Here is a 17,801-nt window from a genome sequence, read left to right as displayed (position 1 = left end):
CATTCTGAGTTTGAACTTTATGGCTATTCTGGCAAGTTTGGGCCATGCATCTGTACTCTTCCTTGGTGATGTGTCCTTCCTTCCTTCCATTCTATATTACATAATCATTTTTTTCTTTCCACTTCCTCCTTGAGATTGCTGTATAGCCTCATTGGCTTTTTCTATTGTTTCCCTTTTTTTTGTTCATAAATGTTTATAATGGTGGTTTTTTCCAATTCCTTCTTCTAGAACTCCCACTTTTCCTTTAACATGTGTCTACTTAAGGACTTCTACTCAGTAATTCCAAAGATCTCTCTTTTGCTTTCCTGTAGTACCACAGGTCAGTGCGACTTTAAAAAATGATTTCTAATTTTTTTCCCAATTGTTTAAAAGGCAATAGTGTAGAAGAGAAAAAGAGAGAGAAAAGAGGAAAAAAACTGGAAGTTATGCTATGAAAGCAGTGTTACCATTCAGTCAAGTGAAGTGGTTTTCAAACCCACAACTGACTAGTGTGGTAAGCCCCCAAATCTCTGTTTTCTTCCTAGTTGGCTGGCTGCATTGTGGTTGCAAACTACTTTCTCCTACCTCCACTAAGAAATATTGGCATTAGCTAGGGAGTATTTAGTATAATGCCAAGTTGTTGTTGTTGTTGTTTAAAACTTTTTATTTACAAATACATTACAACTTGTACCCTCGGTTCGCTTCTGACACAATAAATAAATAAATAAATAAATAAATAAATAAATAAGGAGTCACCTGGCTTTCAATTCTCAAAAATACATCTTTGAGCCAACAACATACCACTTTTGGCTGTTCAGCACTATATAAAAGCTTAGAAAAAAAGCATTCTCCTTATGCTGTTTGTGACTAAAGCAACATTCAGCATTCAATGCATCTCTGGCATTGTGACGTGAAATGAAGCCTGCGTTTTGCAACTCCAGTTCACCGATGACGTGTTATAAATGGTCGAATTGGGGTTCTCCTAAATCACACGGTATGAAATCACTCCCTATTGCACAAGTATGATTTGGCATGACTCACTGAGTAATGTTGGACAGAGTTGTGTGGGAGTAAAATGCCAAAATAACTTATGGTTACCACTAAAACAGGCATGAGCAAACTTGGGCCCTCTGGGTGTTTTGGACTTCAACTCCCACCTTTCTTAACAGCCTCAGGTCCTTTCCTTTTCCCCCCTCAGCCGTTTAAGCATACCAAGCAGCTGAGGGGAAAAAGGAAAGGACCTGAGGCTATTGGGAATTATGGGAGTTGAAGTCCAAAACACCCAGAGGGCCCAAGTTTGCCCTTGCCTGCACTAAAGGCAGAAACTATTTGGAGGGAAAGAAACCACTGGTCTAATTTTCTGTCAAGAAATACATAATAATGACAATACACAGTTTTAAAAAAATGTTTTGGGTTTTTTCAGTAGTTCTAATCCTGAACTAGTATGTGACAATAGGATGTATTTCATTTCTTTGCTTATTTCGTGTGGGAGATACTGGTTTCGTGGGTCAGCCACCACTATGGCTAATCTTGTGGGATATTGATCACCTCCCATATCCATTTATCAACACTTATCGCCTCCCAGATCCCTCTGCCAAGTCTCCTTAAAAGGAATGCAAATAGGGTTGCTATGAGTTTTCTGGGCTGTATAGCTATGTTACGGAAGCATTCTCTCTTAATGTTTCACCTGCATCTGTGGTAGGTATCCTCAGAGGTTGTGAGATCTATTGGAAACTAGGCAAGTGGGGTTTATATATATTTGGAAGGTCTAAAGTGGAAGAAAGAACGCTTGTCTGTTGGAGGCAAGTGTGAATGTTTCAATTGGCCACCTTGATTAGCCTTGCCTATCCCCGTGATCGCATCTCCCCCTATGAACCTCCAAGATCTTCTGGGGAGGCCCTCCTCTTGCTCCCGCCACCGTCTCAAGTGCGGTTGGTGGGGATGAGGGAGAGGGCCTTCTCGGTGGTGGCTCCCCGGCTCTGGAACGCCCTTCCCAGAGAGATTAGGCAAGCCCCTTCTCCATCTTCTTTCTGCAAAGATCTGAAAATCTGGAGGTTCCTGGAGATCTTTGAGCAAGGCTAATCCTTGGCCCTCTCGGCTATGACCCCGCTCAGCACTTTATCCACTTCCTGGCCCCATGCCATACTGTTGCGCTTGACCCGCCTAGCAACGTTGGCCACCCCAACATTGAACCCTTGATCACTGTATCTTAGCCCACTGATTATTTTGTTATTAGTTCTTAAGCCTGTGGTTAATTGATGGATTTGTATGTTTAGTGTACTTATTCTCATTATTGTATTATGTTCTGTTGTTGTATGGTTTGAAGTTGTTGTATAGTTTCCTTGCTATGTTGGAAACCGTCCTGCGTCCCTTGAGGAGATAGGGCGGTATATAAATAAAGTTTTATTATTATTATTTATAGCCTTTCAGCTTCAAGGCTTGGCTGCTTCTGGCCTGGGGGAATCCTTTCTTTGGAGGTGTTAGCTGGCCCTGATTGACTCATGTCTGGAATTCCTCTGTTTTCTGAGTGGTGTTCTTTATTTATTGTCCTGCTTTTAGAGTTTTCAAATACTGGTATCCAGATTTTGTTCGTTTTCGCCAGGAGAATGCTTCTGGAACATGGCTATACAGCAATCCAGTGATTCCGGTCATGAAAGCCTTCGACAATACATTCATTCAGATGACTGCAGCCTTGGTGGTGAGATGCGAGCATCGTGCTTCCAACCCAGGAACAAAGAGGGCGCCTTTGGGAAATGCCCATCCATCCATCCCTGGAGAAATCCGTTCAGTACAATGCTCAGAGGCCACTCCGGAAAAGGCCTGCGGCCAGTTCGCCTTGCGTGGCCCCTTGCTCCCCGAATGTCGGGACAAAGCCGAGGCAGGGCTCTGTCCAAAGGCACTACCCTGCCCCCGAGAAGGAGGGCGAGGCGCGCACAAAGCCCCGGCCCGCACCCAGCCAGCCCTCTCTCTGCCCGGCCTGCCACGGAAACCCCTGCGGCCGCCTCCCAGTCCTGTCCCTGGAGGGAGGAAAGAAGCCCCGGCAGGCAGCCCCAGTTGACCCGCTGCGCCATTTGCGCAGCCTACCCGCCCAAACGCCTTTCTGCGCAGCCCAGCAGCTGCGCCCGTCTTTGTGAATGCGGTGCTGCACTGCGGCGATGCTTCCTCTCAACCTAACCTTCCTTCCCCCGCCTCCCTGAATCTGCGCCCACCCCCTGCGCCGTTCCTGATTGGCTGCCTGGGCGAAGCCTCCGGCTGCGATTGGAAGCCGGCGGAGTGAGGCGCGTTTGGCTGCCCGCTGTGTAATAAAGTTAGAGGGGGCTGCCTCAGTTCGTGTTGGAAGCGGCGGCGAGCGGGTCTGCTCTCTATGGAGGTGCCGGAGCGAGGCGCTGGGCGGCGGCTGCGGTGCTGGTGACTCGGAGGCCCGTCCTGCCCGGTTCGCGCTTCCCCCCCTCCCTGCCCCGGCCCCGCTCCCCGGCTCCCCTCCCTCCCCTCCTCTCGCCTCTCCCCAGCCCTCGCCCACGCCGGTTCTGGGGACGCTGACTAGGCTCTAGGGAAGGTGAGCAGGCGCTCCATCGGGCGAGGGGCCCGCCAGGGGGGGAGGGGGCGGTTGTGCCGACGCCCGTTTCGCCTCAGGGAGGGGGCGCTTGGGTTTGGGGTGCTGGAGGGAGGGAGGACCGAAGCGAAGAGGGTGCCGAGGCGCAAAATGGCCGCTGCCTAAAACGGCCGCCATCTTGTCCTCGCGGCTACACGTTCGCGCTGAGGCACAAAATGGCGGCGGCCACTGAAAACCGGCTCCCACTGCCGGCTGCCTTTGTCTTTTGAGCGTCGAGGCCGCGTGGCCTAGGAAGGCAGCGAGTGGGGTTCGGGCGGCATTCCTGCCCACCAGACGCCTCACTTCTCGGTGCAGGGAGAAAAGAGGAGCCGACCGCATTGTGTGTGTGTATGTGTTTTAGAACGGTTCTCTCTGCCTTTGGTTCCGCGTCCTCGCGAAGCCAAGTGCCTCGCTTCGTCGTTTACTCACTCGTGGAGGCAGCGGGTCCCTCGGTGGAGAACAAAGGCCGGCCCCCGCCTGCGGGAGGGGCGCTGGGCCGGGAAACGGGTGGCGCCCATAGGGTGGCGGGGCGGGACTAGGGGAAAACCGCCTCCTCGGCTTCCGTAGCCCTTTTGTTCGGCCGGAGCCATGCTGCCTCTTCCATTTTCTGAGGACGCTTCTGTTTCTTCTCATAACAATATAAAAATCGTTTGTTAGCCTAGCCGCCTTTCTTTCCTCAGGGCTGGAGGCGGGCGCAACGTAGATTATTCTGTGCTTTTAATATATGCATTTTTAAAGATCCAAATGAAAATAATACAAAGTTTAAAATTTATAGTTTATAACTGACACAGTTTAAAGGCATAGCTATCAACCTCCCTGTAGACTCAAATCAAGGAAAAGCTTCCTGAGAACCACCATCTCTCTTAATGTCCCCCTAGCAATAGCAAGAGCTCTGGGCAGTTAAACCAGGAAATCCCAAATGGATATCCCCCCCACACACACGCACAAAAGTGTCTTTCCAGGGGCAAACAAAGAATGGGCAATGTAGAAGTCCCTGAATAGACTCGGAGTCAAAAGACAACCTGGCAGAATGGCACTACCTAGAAAAATCCTCCACCTTGTGCGGCTGTGGAGCAAAACAAACAACTCTGCATCTGTATGCTTGCCCACAATGCCTTGCCTCCTGCACAGAGGAAGAATTGTTGAAAGCTACAGACTATGCTGTCACTGTTGCCCGTTTTTGATCAAATATTAGTTAGCTGCTAGTGCACCCTCTATTTTTTATCAGTTATATACTTATTCATGCAGTGCTTCTGACATGAAATAAATAAATTGGCCTGGTAGGTGTGCCAATAGAGATAGGCCATTCATTGTGCCTAAAGTTACTACATTTCATTTAGTTGTTGGTTCATGGTTTTAGTATCACTGTAATATTAACTCTTAGATATATCCATGGTCAATAGGATTTGATAAGTAGGCACGTGAAAAGCTAAATTATAGGATGAGTTCCTTAACAAATGCCCATTGTTTACCTGCAGTCTGTTTCAGTGGTCATTCTTGCTAAAGATGTTTAAAGCCATGGCCTGCAGACAAACAAATCAGGTATTGTTTTGTGCTGTACCAAAATGGTCTGATTCCTGCTGCTGGTGAATACTTGAGCGGACTTGCTGAATAAATGTTGACTCACCTTTCAACAATTATTGAATGGGTCTATTCTAGTTAAGGCTAACCAATAGGATACAGGCCAGTATTTTGTCATTTCTACCAAATCTGCATATGTATACTTCTCTTTCTAAATTGTTTGTTCTCGTCTTAATTGCATGCGTCCTTTCTTTTACAGTGAATTTTTGAATTGGGAAAGAAAGTATGTGGAATGAAAAGAAATGCTCAAGTAGATAGTGAAATTCTCAAAACAACAAACAATAGATTCACAAATGAAAGTATTAGGAAACACTAGTTGAGTCTTTAATCCATGAGTGATTTTGGAGAGAGGACTAACTGGTGGGCAGGCATCTACAATACCTACTTTTGTTTTGTTTCCTAGGTTTTGTTTTTCCCTATCCTGTCAAATTTATTATTCTTTTGAAGATTCTTCATTGTCAAGCCGCCAAAGTGGAGAGTGCGATTGCAGAAGGGGGTGCTTCTCGTTTCAGGTATATGTGCCTGGACTTTGATGGTAAAACAAAGCCAGTCTAGATAGTCATGTCTTTCACTTATTTGTCATTCCTGGTCTTTTGCTAGAGATACAGAAAATAAGAGCAAGTACACTGCATAGTAAGTCTTGCACAGCTACACTGCCCCACGCAAGGCCTTGTACACATCAGTTGTATGAAGACATAAATGGAAGCCGGCTTGAGTGGCAACAGGCTTTATACTGTTGAAACAACACAAAAGAACACAATTTCTTAAGTTAGATGTATTAGTCATTGCCTGTAGTCAGTTGCAGATGTGCCATGCAGTACATGTGTCAAGGAAAGTGGATGTGCAAAGGGATCTTGTAGCACCTTTGGCAATAGCTGAGAGTTCTTGACATAAATTTTCACAACTAGGTGTACTTTATAAAATGCAAGAAAATGTACAGTCAGTCCTTTTGTTTCCGTGGATTCTGTATCCACTGATTCATTTTGAAAATATTCTAACTTTAATTTTGCAATTTTATGTCAGGAATACAATTTTACTAAGCAATTGTATGTAATGGGATTTAAGCATGAGATGGTCCTGGAACCAAGACCCCAGTGGATACCAAGGGCCCACTGTACACATAAATTGTTCACTGTAGAATAGATAGGTTTGTATGCTACGTGCATTTTTCCTTAAATCTGATTGTAGTTGAAAAAAAGTTACAGAATTCTTGATTATTAAGTAGTTATTTTTGAAGGGTTACTTTACTACCAAAATAAATGTAAAATACAGAGTAGACAAAAGCATTAGTTGATTGTTCTCTGCCTTTTTGCCTCTAGATGACCTAAATTATCAGAAATTAGCAGTCATGTAACTGTTTAGTTCTAGCAAATGTAACACAAACTCTTGTTTCCATAGTGCTTCTTCGGGCGGAGGAGGAGGTAGGGGTGCACCTCAGCACTATCCCAAGACTGCCGGCAACAGGTATACCTGCCTATACTACTTGGAACACTATCCCAGTTGTGATTGCTTGAAGTGAATAGTTGAGGTTTTAAGAGTAGAATATGTCTGAAACATGCTGGCTTTAATTCATAAACAATCCCACAAAACAGATTTACTTTTGAATTGTTAAAGTGGGACCCAGGGTTTACATCCTGTTAACAGATACCTGAGAAATCTTTTCTGCTTAACAGAGTACAGATGAGTGTTTCTTAAAAGTTGGTTTAGACATTTCTTCCATTCTTTTAAGCAATGCCTATGGCTAATAGGATGAAAAGAATAATTTTAAGTTGAGCATGAGTGTCCTGAACTTCTGTGGCAATATGTTGCTGTTACTAATAAATGGTTCTTGCTTCCAAATAAAGCGAGTTCCTGGGGAAAACCCCAGGGCAAAACGCTCAGAAATGGATTCCTTCACGAAGCACTAGACGAGATGACGACTCCGCAAATGACAAAGAACGACACGATGCAATCTTCAGGAAAGTGAGAGGGTAAGATATGTCATAATCTATATGTAATAAAACTAAGCAATAATTGGAAAGGAAAGCTTTTGCCCCAAAATTGGAAACTTGATTGAGATAATAATGTGACTTGCACCTCGCTGTAGGCAGGTTTTCTCTCCCATCTGGTAGATCACAACACTGCAGTGATTGCACACAGTTGGCGGAGCCTAATTATATGCAGTGTCAGACTTGCCCATTTATTGTCTGCCAGTGCAACCATGTTGAATTTACCATATGATCTGTCAGAATGCTTTAAAATAACTTAGTTTGCAGTTCATGCGAGAAGCAGTAGAAAATTTGAGTTTCTGATTGCTCTTGTCAACTTGCAGAATTCAAGGTTTGTTTGGGCAAAAGTGTAGCCCTAGATTAAAAAGTCCTTGGTGTTTTTGCCCACCATTCCCAAACTTTCCTTGCTTCCTCTCGTCCTGCAAGACCTTAAATTGACTGTTTTTGCCTCGATTTTCAGGTATTCTTGGCTCCTCCATTACTTAGATGCTTTTTATGGCACTGCATACTCTATCTCACTGCTTTTAGGCAATTCTGTCTTGAGCTTGCTCTTGTATACTTCTCTTTCTCCCTATTAATTTGGATCTCGGGAGCAAGGGTACAATTTCACCCTCCTTGCTCCTGAGATTCTTAGACTTTCCCAGAGAAATTTTGCTCCTGCCAAACATATTTTCCTTTGTTGTCTCAGTCAGGTGGTGTCAGGTTTCATCTCTGCAGTACAACCTAGATTTTAATTCATGCATGTTTATAACTTGCACAAGAGAAGCTAGGTAGTCTTAGGGTGCTTCCACTGGATGAGGTCTTTGTTGTTTAGCTTTACACATCTTTTTTAAGCTAATGCTGTAATAAATGGGATAGAAAAGTCTTAAAGTTTTACTTGTCTTTATTCCCTCTAGCATATTAAATAAGCTTACTCCTGAAAAGTTTGACAAGCTATGCCTTGAGCTCCTCAATGTGGGTGTAGAGTCTAAGCTCATCCTAAAGGGGATCATACTGCTGGTAAGAAAAGATGCACTTATTTTAAAATACTGATTTCAGTAAAGTGATACTGAAATGTAACAAAAGCATAAGAGGTATGGTATCAGTGAAGGGGGTGTCAGGCTTCAGCTGGATGAATTTAAGTGTTCTTCAAGCTTAGGCACTATGTTTATGAGTCACCAAAAGGTGATGGAAGTAAAATTAAAATATTTGAACACTAGATCACTGGTGAATATTGCTGTGGGTTTGAAATATTAATATACCTTCTGAATTTTTAGTGGAGGTGAAACTACAAACTAATGTTATACTGTAAGCAGCTTCTGTAATACAGAAGTTTCATAACAGCATTTGTGCAACATCAGTACAAATAGTACTGTGCTCATATAAGGTATCTGAAGGTCCTAAAGTGGTACAATTGTGTTTATTTTTGTGTGTAAAACAATTCCACAATAGAATCATTGGGCTTTTGGTGTTAGTGGTTATTGGAAAGATCACTCTTATGTGCTGTCTGACTTTCCTACTATCCTTTTATAGTGATGGTTCAGTAGAATGCAGTTTTAATGGTCATCAATGCTGTGATATAGTCCATTTTATCATACAGTACTGGGCAAAGGGGAAGCAAGGTTTAGAATTTTAACTAGGCAACATCCTAATGGGAGTTCTGGTGCCACTCAAACTGACTCATTAGCTGAAAAGCAAAAGGACAGTTCTGGCAACTGAAGGACTGTGTTAAAGAAATCTGTCAGCCAAGAGGGTAGAAGTTCTCTTCACTTGTTTTGTTAATTACTGTTCCTCCCAGGATAAATGTGTTTAGTCTGTTAAAGCAGTATCGCTGAAAAGTATAATAGTGCTGAAATTTACTAGCTAGTTCATGCTTCTGTTGTTAGCTGCCATAATATTTGAAACTCAAGAAGCTGCTATAACATCAGTGGGGTTTATGCTGCTTCCTCAAAATAATTCAGAGACTCTCCTCCTTAGATCGTAGACAAAGCCCTTGAAGAGCCCAAATATAGCTCGCTATATGCTCAACTATGTCTGCGGCTGGCAGAAGATGCACCCAATTTTGATGGCCCATCAGCAGAGAGTCATCCAGGACAGAAGCAAAGCACAGTAAGTAAATCTTTATCTAGCTGCAGCTGATATGAGAATGGATATTTGTTAATGGCAAAATACAAAAACTGTTACCTTTTCATTCCTAGACATTCAGACGCCTCTTAATTTCTAAACTTCAAGATGAATTTGAAAACCGCACCAGAAATGTTGATAGTAAGATTTCAGATTTTAAACATAATCTCTTTTTTGATTTTGTTTAATTTATATTAAGGTAGAGTAACATTATGTATGTATTTGTTTCAGTCTATGATAAGCATGACGGCCCCCTCCTCCCCGAGGAGGAGGAACAGAGAGCCATTGCTAAGATTAAGATGCTGGGAAACATCAAATTCATTGGAGAACTTGGCAAGCTTGATCTTATTCATGAATCTATCCTTCATAAGTGCATCAAAACAGTAAGTGAACTTGGGTTTCAGTCTTCATGTTTTTACTTTGTGGGCAAATTGCAACATGTAAGGTAATGGCTCAATTGAAAATAACATGCTTTAAATAGAATATGGTAAGGATATGTGCATGCTTTCATAATGAATGCTATCTTTAAGTAGATATTCCCTCCTTGTATGACTTCAGAGAACTTTATATGATTGCTAACTGGGAAGCAGCTGAGCCTGCATTTTATAACATTGGGGGAAACCTGCATATCAGTGAGATAAAAAAATAACTTTGGATCAAATTACAGGGTGTACATTTCAGTATGTTTGAAGCACTAGCATGAGAATTAAACAAGACTTGGGAAATGCTCTCCTATAGTAAACAGTTTCAGATGAAGTTGTTAATGAAGGTACATTTGCCTTTCAGAGAAGCTTGCCAGCAGTTGCTGATCTGCTTTCCAAAAAATCTGTAGTGATTTTCACAATACTTCAAATATGTTAAAACTGTAAACTTGATAATTTATCAAAGGATACATATATCCAGAGTTCAGTGCAAGTTCTCTATCTTAATTCTTACCCAAAACAGGGGAGAATCATACCTTTCTCTGAGTAAAGTGGAAAAAGGCAAAAGCTTAGTCTGTCCCGGGAAAATCTAAAATAAGCACCAGTCCCTTTTACTCTGTTTGTGTCACCTCTGGCCTTTTTGGATGCCAGAGTGGGAAAATGGTAGTGGCTCTCTAGCCCTTACCCTCAAAGAAGCGCCAACTAGAAGGTGTCAATGATTTCAGGTTCTTCCAAGATGGACTTTAGCCAAGCCCACACAACCCATGGCCCTCCCAAGAGTTTTGGACTTCAACTTCTAGAATTCCTGACTATTGGACAGACTGGCTAGGGCTTCCTGCGAATTATAGTCCCAACCACCTGGAGGACCACAGGTTGTGCAGGCCTGAACTTGGCTGTTGCCTTTCAGCACTCAGAGAAGGGGTTGATTCCTTTCTTGATAAGAGTCATACTTTAACTCTTATTTAACAAAAGGAACCATCATCTGCATAGAGTGTGTGTGTATTTATTTATTGTCTGGGCAAGAAAAGATGACAATGGCTGACCCCTTGAAGATGGTGCACTCTTTCCCCTCTCCACATACTGTGACTCTACTTATCCATGGGACATACCAAAATCCAGAATTTTGGTCCCCAAACTTGCCTCCATCATATATACATGTGGTTGGCTTATACATAAGTGTATGTGGTAGTAGAATTCTGTATGAAATACTGTGAAGTGTTAACAAGGAAACCTATTTTAAATGGATGCTTTTTTGTCCTCCACAAACTTTCAGCTTTTGGAAAAGAAGAAGAGAGTACAACTCAAGGATATGGGAGAGGATTTGGAATGCCTCTGTCAGATAATGAGGACAGTAGGACCTAGACTAGACCATGCAAAAGCCAAGGTATGCATTCTAAGGATATATGTATTGCTTGCATATTTTTCCTATATTGGTGGGGGTATAGTAGGCATCCAGTATATCTAACAGCAACTGGTTTAAAAAAAAATACTTGAGGTATTGTTTCTTTGCCCATCTTAGGATGTTGTGAGGTATGGGTGGGAAATATGTAACCCTCCAGAGGTTGTTGGACTGTGTCTCCCATAAACTCCCATTTATCATAGCTAATGTTTGGCAGCGATACAGTTACAGTTCACCAATTACTAGGGCACAGGGGATGGGCAACACACATCCTCATGTCCGCTGTAAACTCTGCTTTGATTTTTTTTTTCAGTAAATGTATTCATGGAACACCATGTTTAGTAGCACCTAGCTATTTTAAGCAGAAAGAACTAACATAAAGGGAAATACATTATATCTATTAAGATTGGGAGGTGGAAACTAAGTGCTATTCAAGGAGATGTCCATGCTTCTACTGTATTGCGTGTTATGAGGTGTTGACCTAACTGAACATGGTAAATTTCTTTCTGAACAGTCCTTAATGGATCAGTACTTTGCCCGTATGCGCTCCTTGATGATGTGTAAGGAATTGCCGGCAAGGATTCGTTTCCTGCTGCAGGTAAGAGCATAACTTTGATTACTGTCGTATGTCAGATGTTCTGGCAAATGTACCTGAACTTTATTTTGCATTTTATGCTTAAAGGATACTGTGGAGTTGAGAGAACACAATTGGATTCCTCGCAAAGCTTTTCTTGACAATGGACCAAAGACTATCAATCAAATCCGTCAAGATGCAGTGAAAGTAAGTACTTAACTACAAAAAATATTTAGTTTTGGACTTAACAGCTATATTGTATCATGAATAAAGAATGGATCCATGAAATGTGATTTTTTTAAAAAGTAAAGTATGTTACAATGAGGTTTTTTAGATGTTTTAAGATCACCTCTAACACATTGTGGGTTTGCATATTTTGTTTTTTAGGATCTGGGAGTTTTTATTCCTCCTCCTATGTCTCAAGGAATGAGAAGTGACTTCTTTTTGGAGGGACCGTTCATGCCACCCAGAATAAAACTAGACAGGGATCCACTTGGAGGGCTTGCTGATATGTTTGGACAAATGCCTGGTAATTGCATCAACTTTGTAATTAACCATATAGCAGCTATATAATGTTTTAAATACTTGGGATTAAGATGAATGTGTATGCATTCCTAAACAGGTAGCGGAATCGGTACTGGTCCAGGAGTTATTCAAGATAGGTTTTCACCCACCATGGGGCGACATCGGTCAAATCAACTCTTCAATGGCCATGGGGGACACCTCATGGCTCCTGCTCAATCCCAGTTTGGAGAACTAGGCAAATCCTTCTTGAAAAATCCAGTAAGTTGTTTTAATGGAAGCAATTAAAGAACAAAAAAGTACTAAGATTCCTTCTATTCACCAGAACTTCATCAGGGCCTGAAAGGATGACAAACCTAGCCCTTGCTTTTCCACCATTTACCTCATGGCTCTGAAATAATTGCTTTGTCTTATATGAATGCTGACTAGGATGAAAACTGAGTTGTGAATCAAACAAGTGGCCTTGAACAAGCTTATTGCAATATAGTGATTGCTGTCATAGAGATATATCTTCTTTTGCTCACAGTATATCCAAAATAGTTTGCATGCTGAATGTCAGTTAATTGGCATTTTTGATGTTACGGTTTCTTGTAGCAGTAGATCGTGTAGACCAGGCTAAGGATCATGCAGCCCAGAGCCTCTAGGGGAGGCCCTGAAAAAAGTGGCTGAAAAACGGCTTTTAAGTATAGAAATGCACACACACCAACAGAAAGGCAGCCCTCCAAAAGTCAGTCAGCCATGACCAGAACATTTGGGGAGGTGGTTTTAGTAAAATAAGGAATAGGCGAGTTTTAGGAAAAATCCAAAATGACTCTTCATTCCTTTGCATGTGCATGTGTCAAAGAGAGCTGTTGCAAGAAATGCTGAAAATGTGAGGTACTTTAAAACATTGACGAAATAAGAGTACTGAGACGTGGTGGTTTTCACTTCCCTTGAAAACAGGGGCAAAGCCAACTATACCATAATCAGAATCAGGGACTTCTATCTCAGCAACAAGGACAGTCCAAGGATATGCTGCCACGGTTTTCTAAGAAAGGACAGCTTAATGCAGATGAGGTACATGCTTTTGTCTGAAGTGACTTGGTTCTGAACACAATGCCCGATGATTACAACAAGACGCGTTATTACGAGGACCAGTGCTGGAACTCCTTTCCTGTTTTCTGTCATCCCTCCCATCTTTTTCTCAGCCCCCCAAATTTCACTTCCTATCCTTCTCTTTCTATCCCCCCCCCCCTCCCAAATCCTTGGAGTATCCAGTGTCCTGTGAGCAAGATTATGAGATATGAGGGCAATGATCCTATTCATAAAGGAGAGCAGTTGAAATAGTTCCAATCCTTGCTGGCGGTGAAATAAGTTACAATAAAATAGTATCTCCTTTGCAGCTGATTTTCGTATTTAATCAACCAGTATTCTAAGATCCTGCATCAGTTTTTAATCTGACCATTAATATATGTGTAACAAGTACAATCCTACTTTCTCTTCTACGCAATACAGACCTTTTATTTTTTCCACAGATTAGCCTGAGGCCTGCTCAATCTTTCCTAATAAATAAAAACCAAGTGCCAAAGCTTCAACCCCAGATAACTATGATCCCACCCAGTGCACAGCCACCGCGAACTCAGACACCACCTTTGGGGCAGGTAAATATCAAAATTGCATATGGGAAGAGAAGGAACTAAGGAATAGTTGTGTAATGTGAACATATTTCTGTAGTGTGCACCGTCTTCTCTGACTTTGGAATTAAAATCATTGCTTCCTGTAGTCTCTTGAAATCTAGTGAACCTTTGTCATTTAGTAAGCAACCTTCTTCAGGGTTTAGAAGAATAAATGGTTATAGAAAGAGTTGTATAGGAAGATGATAGAGCTCTGCAAGAATGCTTTTTGTTGGAGGCAAGTCTTGGTGAAACTTCCTGTTTAGTAAATTTGCAAACAGTTGGGCAATTGATCTTTGAAAATTGGGGAATTTCGAATAGTTTGTAGAACTTTGATTAAATATGCTCCTGGAATGGGAGACCGTGCTGAGATGTTTGAACTCGCCATTTCTGTCAGCATGTTGGCAAATCTTAAGCCATCTTAGGAGTTGCTTTGCTGAAGTAAACTGAACACTCTAGAGGTTGAAACCCAACAGCTTTTAAGTCTAGATTTTTTAGCAATAATGTGTTTTCATATTGCTGTTGAATGGCTCAATGAAACTGTTAATGTTTTCAGCCACCTCAGCTTGGTCTCAAGACAAATCCTCCACTTATCCAGGAGAAGCCTGCAAAGACCAGTAAAAAACCTCCACCTTCTAAGGAAGAGTTGCTTAAGTCAACAGTAAGTTTTGTTGCTCACTCTTAGAAGTCCATACTCTCACTTCTGCAAATAGCTATGGGAAATAGCCAACTTACCTATCTTGACTTTGCTTTCTTTTTAGGAAGCGGTTGTGACTGAATATTTGAACAATGGAAATGCCAATGATGCTGTCAACAGTGTGAGAGAAATGAGGGCGCCAAAACACTTTATTTCTGAGATGCTAAGCAAAATAATACTTCAGTCACTAGATCGATCAGATGAGGACAAGGAAAAAGCAAGCACACTCATCAACCTACTTAAGCAGGAAGGGATAGCCACTAGTGACAACTTCATGCAGGTACTAGCACAATGGGGTGGCAATCCTGGTTTGGTTTGTGGCATATACTTGCCCTTGCTGTACATGTGCCTAATCGGGAACTTCATGAATGCTAGTTACCAGTCTTTGTTTTTCAGGCCTTCCTAAATGTATTGGATCAGTGTCCTAAACTGGAGGTCGACATCCCTCTGGTGAAATCGTACCTCGCGCAGTTTGCAGCCCGTGCCATAATTTCGGAACTAGTGAGCATCTCTGAACTGGCACAACCCTTGGAAAGTGGCACCCATTTCCCCCTCTTCCTGCTTTGCCTTCAGCAGTTAGCTAAACTACAGGACCGTGAATGGCTGACGGAGCTCTTCCAACAGAGCAAAGTCAATATGCAGAAGATGCTGCCAGGTGAGTGTGCAGAAAGACTATAACTGTATAATTATTTTTTTATGTAAATAGTGCTAAATATACTTAGTCTCTTAAAGTGATAAGCTAAAGCAGGAATGCCTTATCACTGTTAGGTTGACAAGCCTGAATATTGACAAGCCCGAATGATGAATTGGAACATTTTGTATTTTACAGAGATTGACCAGAATAAAGACCGCATGCTGGAGATCTTGGAAGGGAAAGGACTTAGCTTCTTGTTTCCTCTTCTAAAACTGGAAAAAGAGCTATTAAAGCAAATTAAATTGGACCCATCCCCTCAAGTGATTTATAAATGGATAAAAGACAACATTTCACCAAAACTTCATGTAGATAAGGGATTTGTTAATATTTTGATGACCAGGTGAGAAATTAAATATATCTTAATTAATTTTGTTGCATAGCAATGCTTTGTTCAAATTGGTGTTACCATTGAGATTCTCATGTTTTAGCTTCACTATGTATTTGTCTCCCAATAATATGGAAGAATTGTTGAGCATTGTTTCCTCTTCTAAAACTGGAAGAAGAGCTATTAAAGCAAATTAAATTGGACCCAATTGTTAATCCTAGCTAGGGTGGTACTATTGAATTTGAGAATATGATGAGAATGTTTATGTAAGTTCAATTAACCTAGTAACTGGTTATTAGTCAGGACTAATTGCATTTTTTCATTTCCTCTTCCAGTTTCTTGCAGTATATTTCTAGTGAAGTAAACCCACCTAACGATGATCCGGATTCTTCCTCTGCTCCTTCTAAAGAGCAGTTGGAGCAAGAAAAACAGCTGCTTCTTTCCTTTAAGCCAGTAATGCAGAAGTTCCTTCATGACCATGTTGATCTACAAGTGAGTGCCCTGTATGCGCTCCAAGTGCACTGCTACAATAACAACTTTCCAAAAGGTAGGAACAAAAGCACTTCCTGCTCTACCCTTCTCGATGCAACCTTGATCTTGTCGTACAGAGTTATGGCAGGGTTTGGTCCAAACAGGACAGCAGCCATTTTATAATAAGAGGCACGGGTGTTCATAGTTTTGTCTAAAGGCATGAGACTCGGTGATACATGTTGACTGCACTACGAACATTACAACAGGTTCCTTATCTGTGATACAGAGTTAGTAGTTATAACGAGGAAATACATAAGTTGACAGGACAGGGCTTTCAGACTTGTGTGCTACTGATGCTTAAAAGTCACTTTTTTCAATGTGGAATTGTTTTATGTTTTAATACTTTAACATATGGGGTGCAGAAAAACATTTCTGATTTGTTTGTTTCAGGCATGTTACTGCGCTTCTTTGTTCATTTCTATGATATGGAAATCATTGAAGAAGAAGCTTTTCTGGCATGGAAAGAAGACATTACTCAAGAGTTTCCAGGGAAAGGAAAAGCTTTGTTCCAGGTATATGGCCTCTCAAGTTGTTACAAAAAAGCACTATTGTGTATATATATATCTTTTAAATTCAACTTCTATTCTCAAAGTAGAAGCTTAGTTGGTCAGCACTTGTTCTATGAATTCAATGCTGTGTCTATAGTAATTTGAGTTAGGCCATAATTTAATATTATGGTGCATGCATGTGGGGTCAGTCTCCAGATAGGTATAAAATGTTGCACTTTCTTCCAGCTGTTAACATGGTATTGATCTTTTTGCAGGTGAACCAGTGGTTGACCTGGCTGGAAACGGCTGAAGAAGAAGAATCTGAGGAGGAAGCTGACTAAACCAGCCAAAGCCTTAAATTGTGCAAACATACTGTTGCTATGATGTAACTGCATTTGACCTAACCACTGCGAAAACTCATTCCGCTGTAATGTTTTCACAATATTTAAAGCAGCAGTTGGTCAATAGGACTTGCTTCTGCATAAGGGTTTTTGTAGTATGTCTTAATCATAGTCTACCATAAAATATTTTAGAGTATCTTTAATGTTTAGATAACAGTGTATTAGCAGCATGCAATAATTACATCATAAGTTCAGAAGCAGTCTGTGTAAGGATCTTCTTTGATGCCAGTTACCATAGGCTGTTTGTTAGAAATCCGAATAGCAACACTGAATACTGTAGAAATGCACTTTGCTCAGTGTAATACTTGAGTTGTTGCAATATTTGATTATCCATTTGGTTGTTACAGAGAATCCTTAACTGTAATCGATGGTGGTTGCCGTAATAGTATATTGCCTGTATTTCTACCTCTAGTAATGGGCTGTATGTGCTAGATTTTAATATCTTTGAGCCTGGGCAAGTGCACAAGTCTTTTTTAAAAAGGAACACGGTTTACTTGCACAAAAATGATCAGTTTGAGGAGGTGGATAAATGCCCTAGGAAGTGGTCTTTGGGTGTGAAGCAAAATGGTGAGAAACTGAATTGGTCCCTATTATAGTATTGAAATTAAGTCTACTTAATTTATCAAGACATGTTCATGCCCTGATTTTATATACTTGTATCTATCAATAAATATTGTGATACTTGAATGTCTGTTGAAATGACTGCTCTTTACATTTTCTTTGTCTTTACAGTTGGGGAAAATGAATTCTGAGGATAAACACTCTTGTAGGCTTATTATATTTCGCGCGCGCCCCTTCCTTATTTAATCAGGCACTGTGGAGCAGATAAGACAAACTTTGTGGAAGCCTGTGA

The 17,801-nt window shown here is 41.5% G+C and overlaps 1 protein-coding gene and 1 non-coding gene across 2 annotated transcripts; both read left to right on the top strand.

Annotated features, from left to right (window-relative positions):
- The first annotated feature begins 2,629 nt into the window (after positions 1-2,629).
- Positions 2,630-17,635, top strand: eif4g2 (eukaryotic translation initiation factor 4 gamma 2). The gene is made up of 23 exons (XM_016992978.2): positions 2,630-3,023; positions 3,803-3,919; positions 5,556-5,664; positions 6,551-6,616; positions 6,997-7,122; positions 8,037-8,139; positions 9,097-9,228; positions 9,318-9,384; positions 9,475-9,626; positions 10,939-11,049; positions 11,579-11,662; positions 11,747-11,845; positions 12,026-12,167; positions 12,261-12,421; positions 13,103-13,216; positions 13,675-13,800; positions 14,369-14,473; positions 14,574-14,789; positions 14,906-15,164; positions 15,339-15,543; positions 15,864-16,075; positions 16,450-16,571; positions 16,823-17,635. The coding sequence occupies exons 1-23, from the start codon at positions 2,630-2,632 to the stop codon at positions 16,886-16,888; spliced, it is 3,288 nt and encodes a 1,095-aa protein (XP_016848467.2). The 3' UTR covers positions 16,889-17,635.
- Positions 13,256-13,452, top strand: LOC134295810 (small nucleolar RNA SNORD97). The gene has a single exon (XR_010002416.1). It is a non-coding gene; the product is annotated as a small nucleolar RNA SNORD97 (small nucleolar RNA).
- Positions 17,636-17,801: the final 166 nt, after the last annotated feature.

The sequence above is a fragment of the Anolis carolinensis genome, chromosome 1 (assembly GCF_035594765.1).
Source record: "Anolis carolinensis isolate JA03-04 chromosome 1, rAnoCar3.1.pri, whole genome shotgun sequence".
NCBI classification, from domain to species: domain Eukaryota; kingdom Metazoa; phylum Chordata; class Lepidosauria; order Squamata; family Dactyloidae; genus Anolis; species Anolis carolinensis.
The sequence above is the reverse complement of the archived record's forward strand: the minus strand, read 5'-3'. Positions and strand labels throughout refer to the sequence as shown.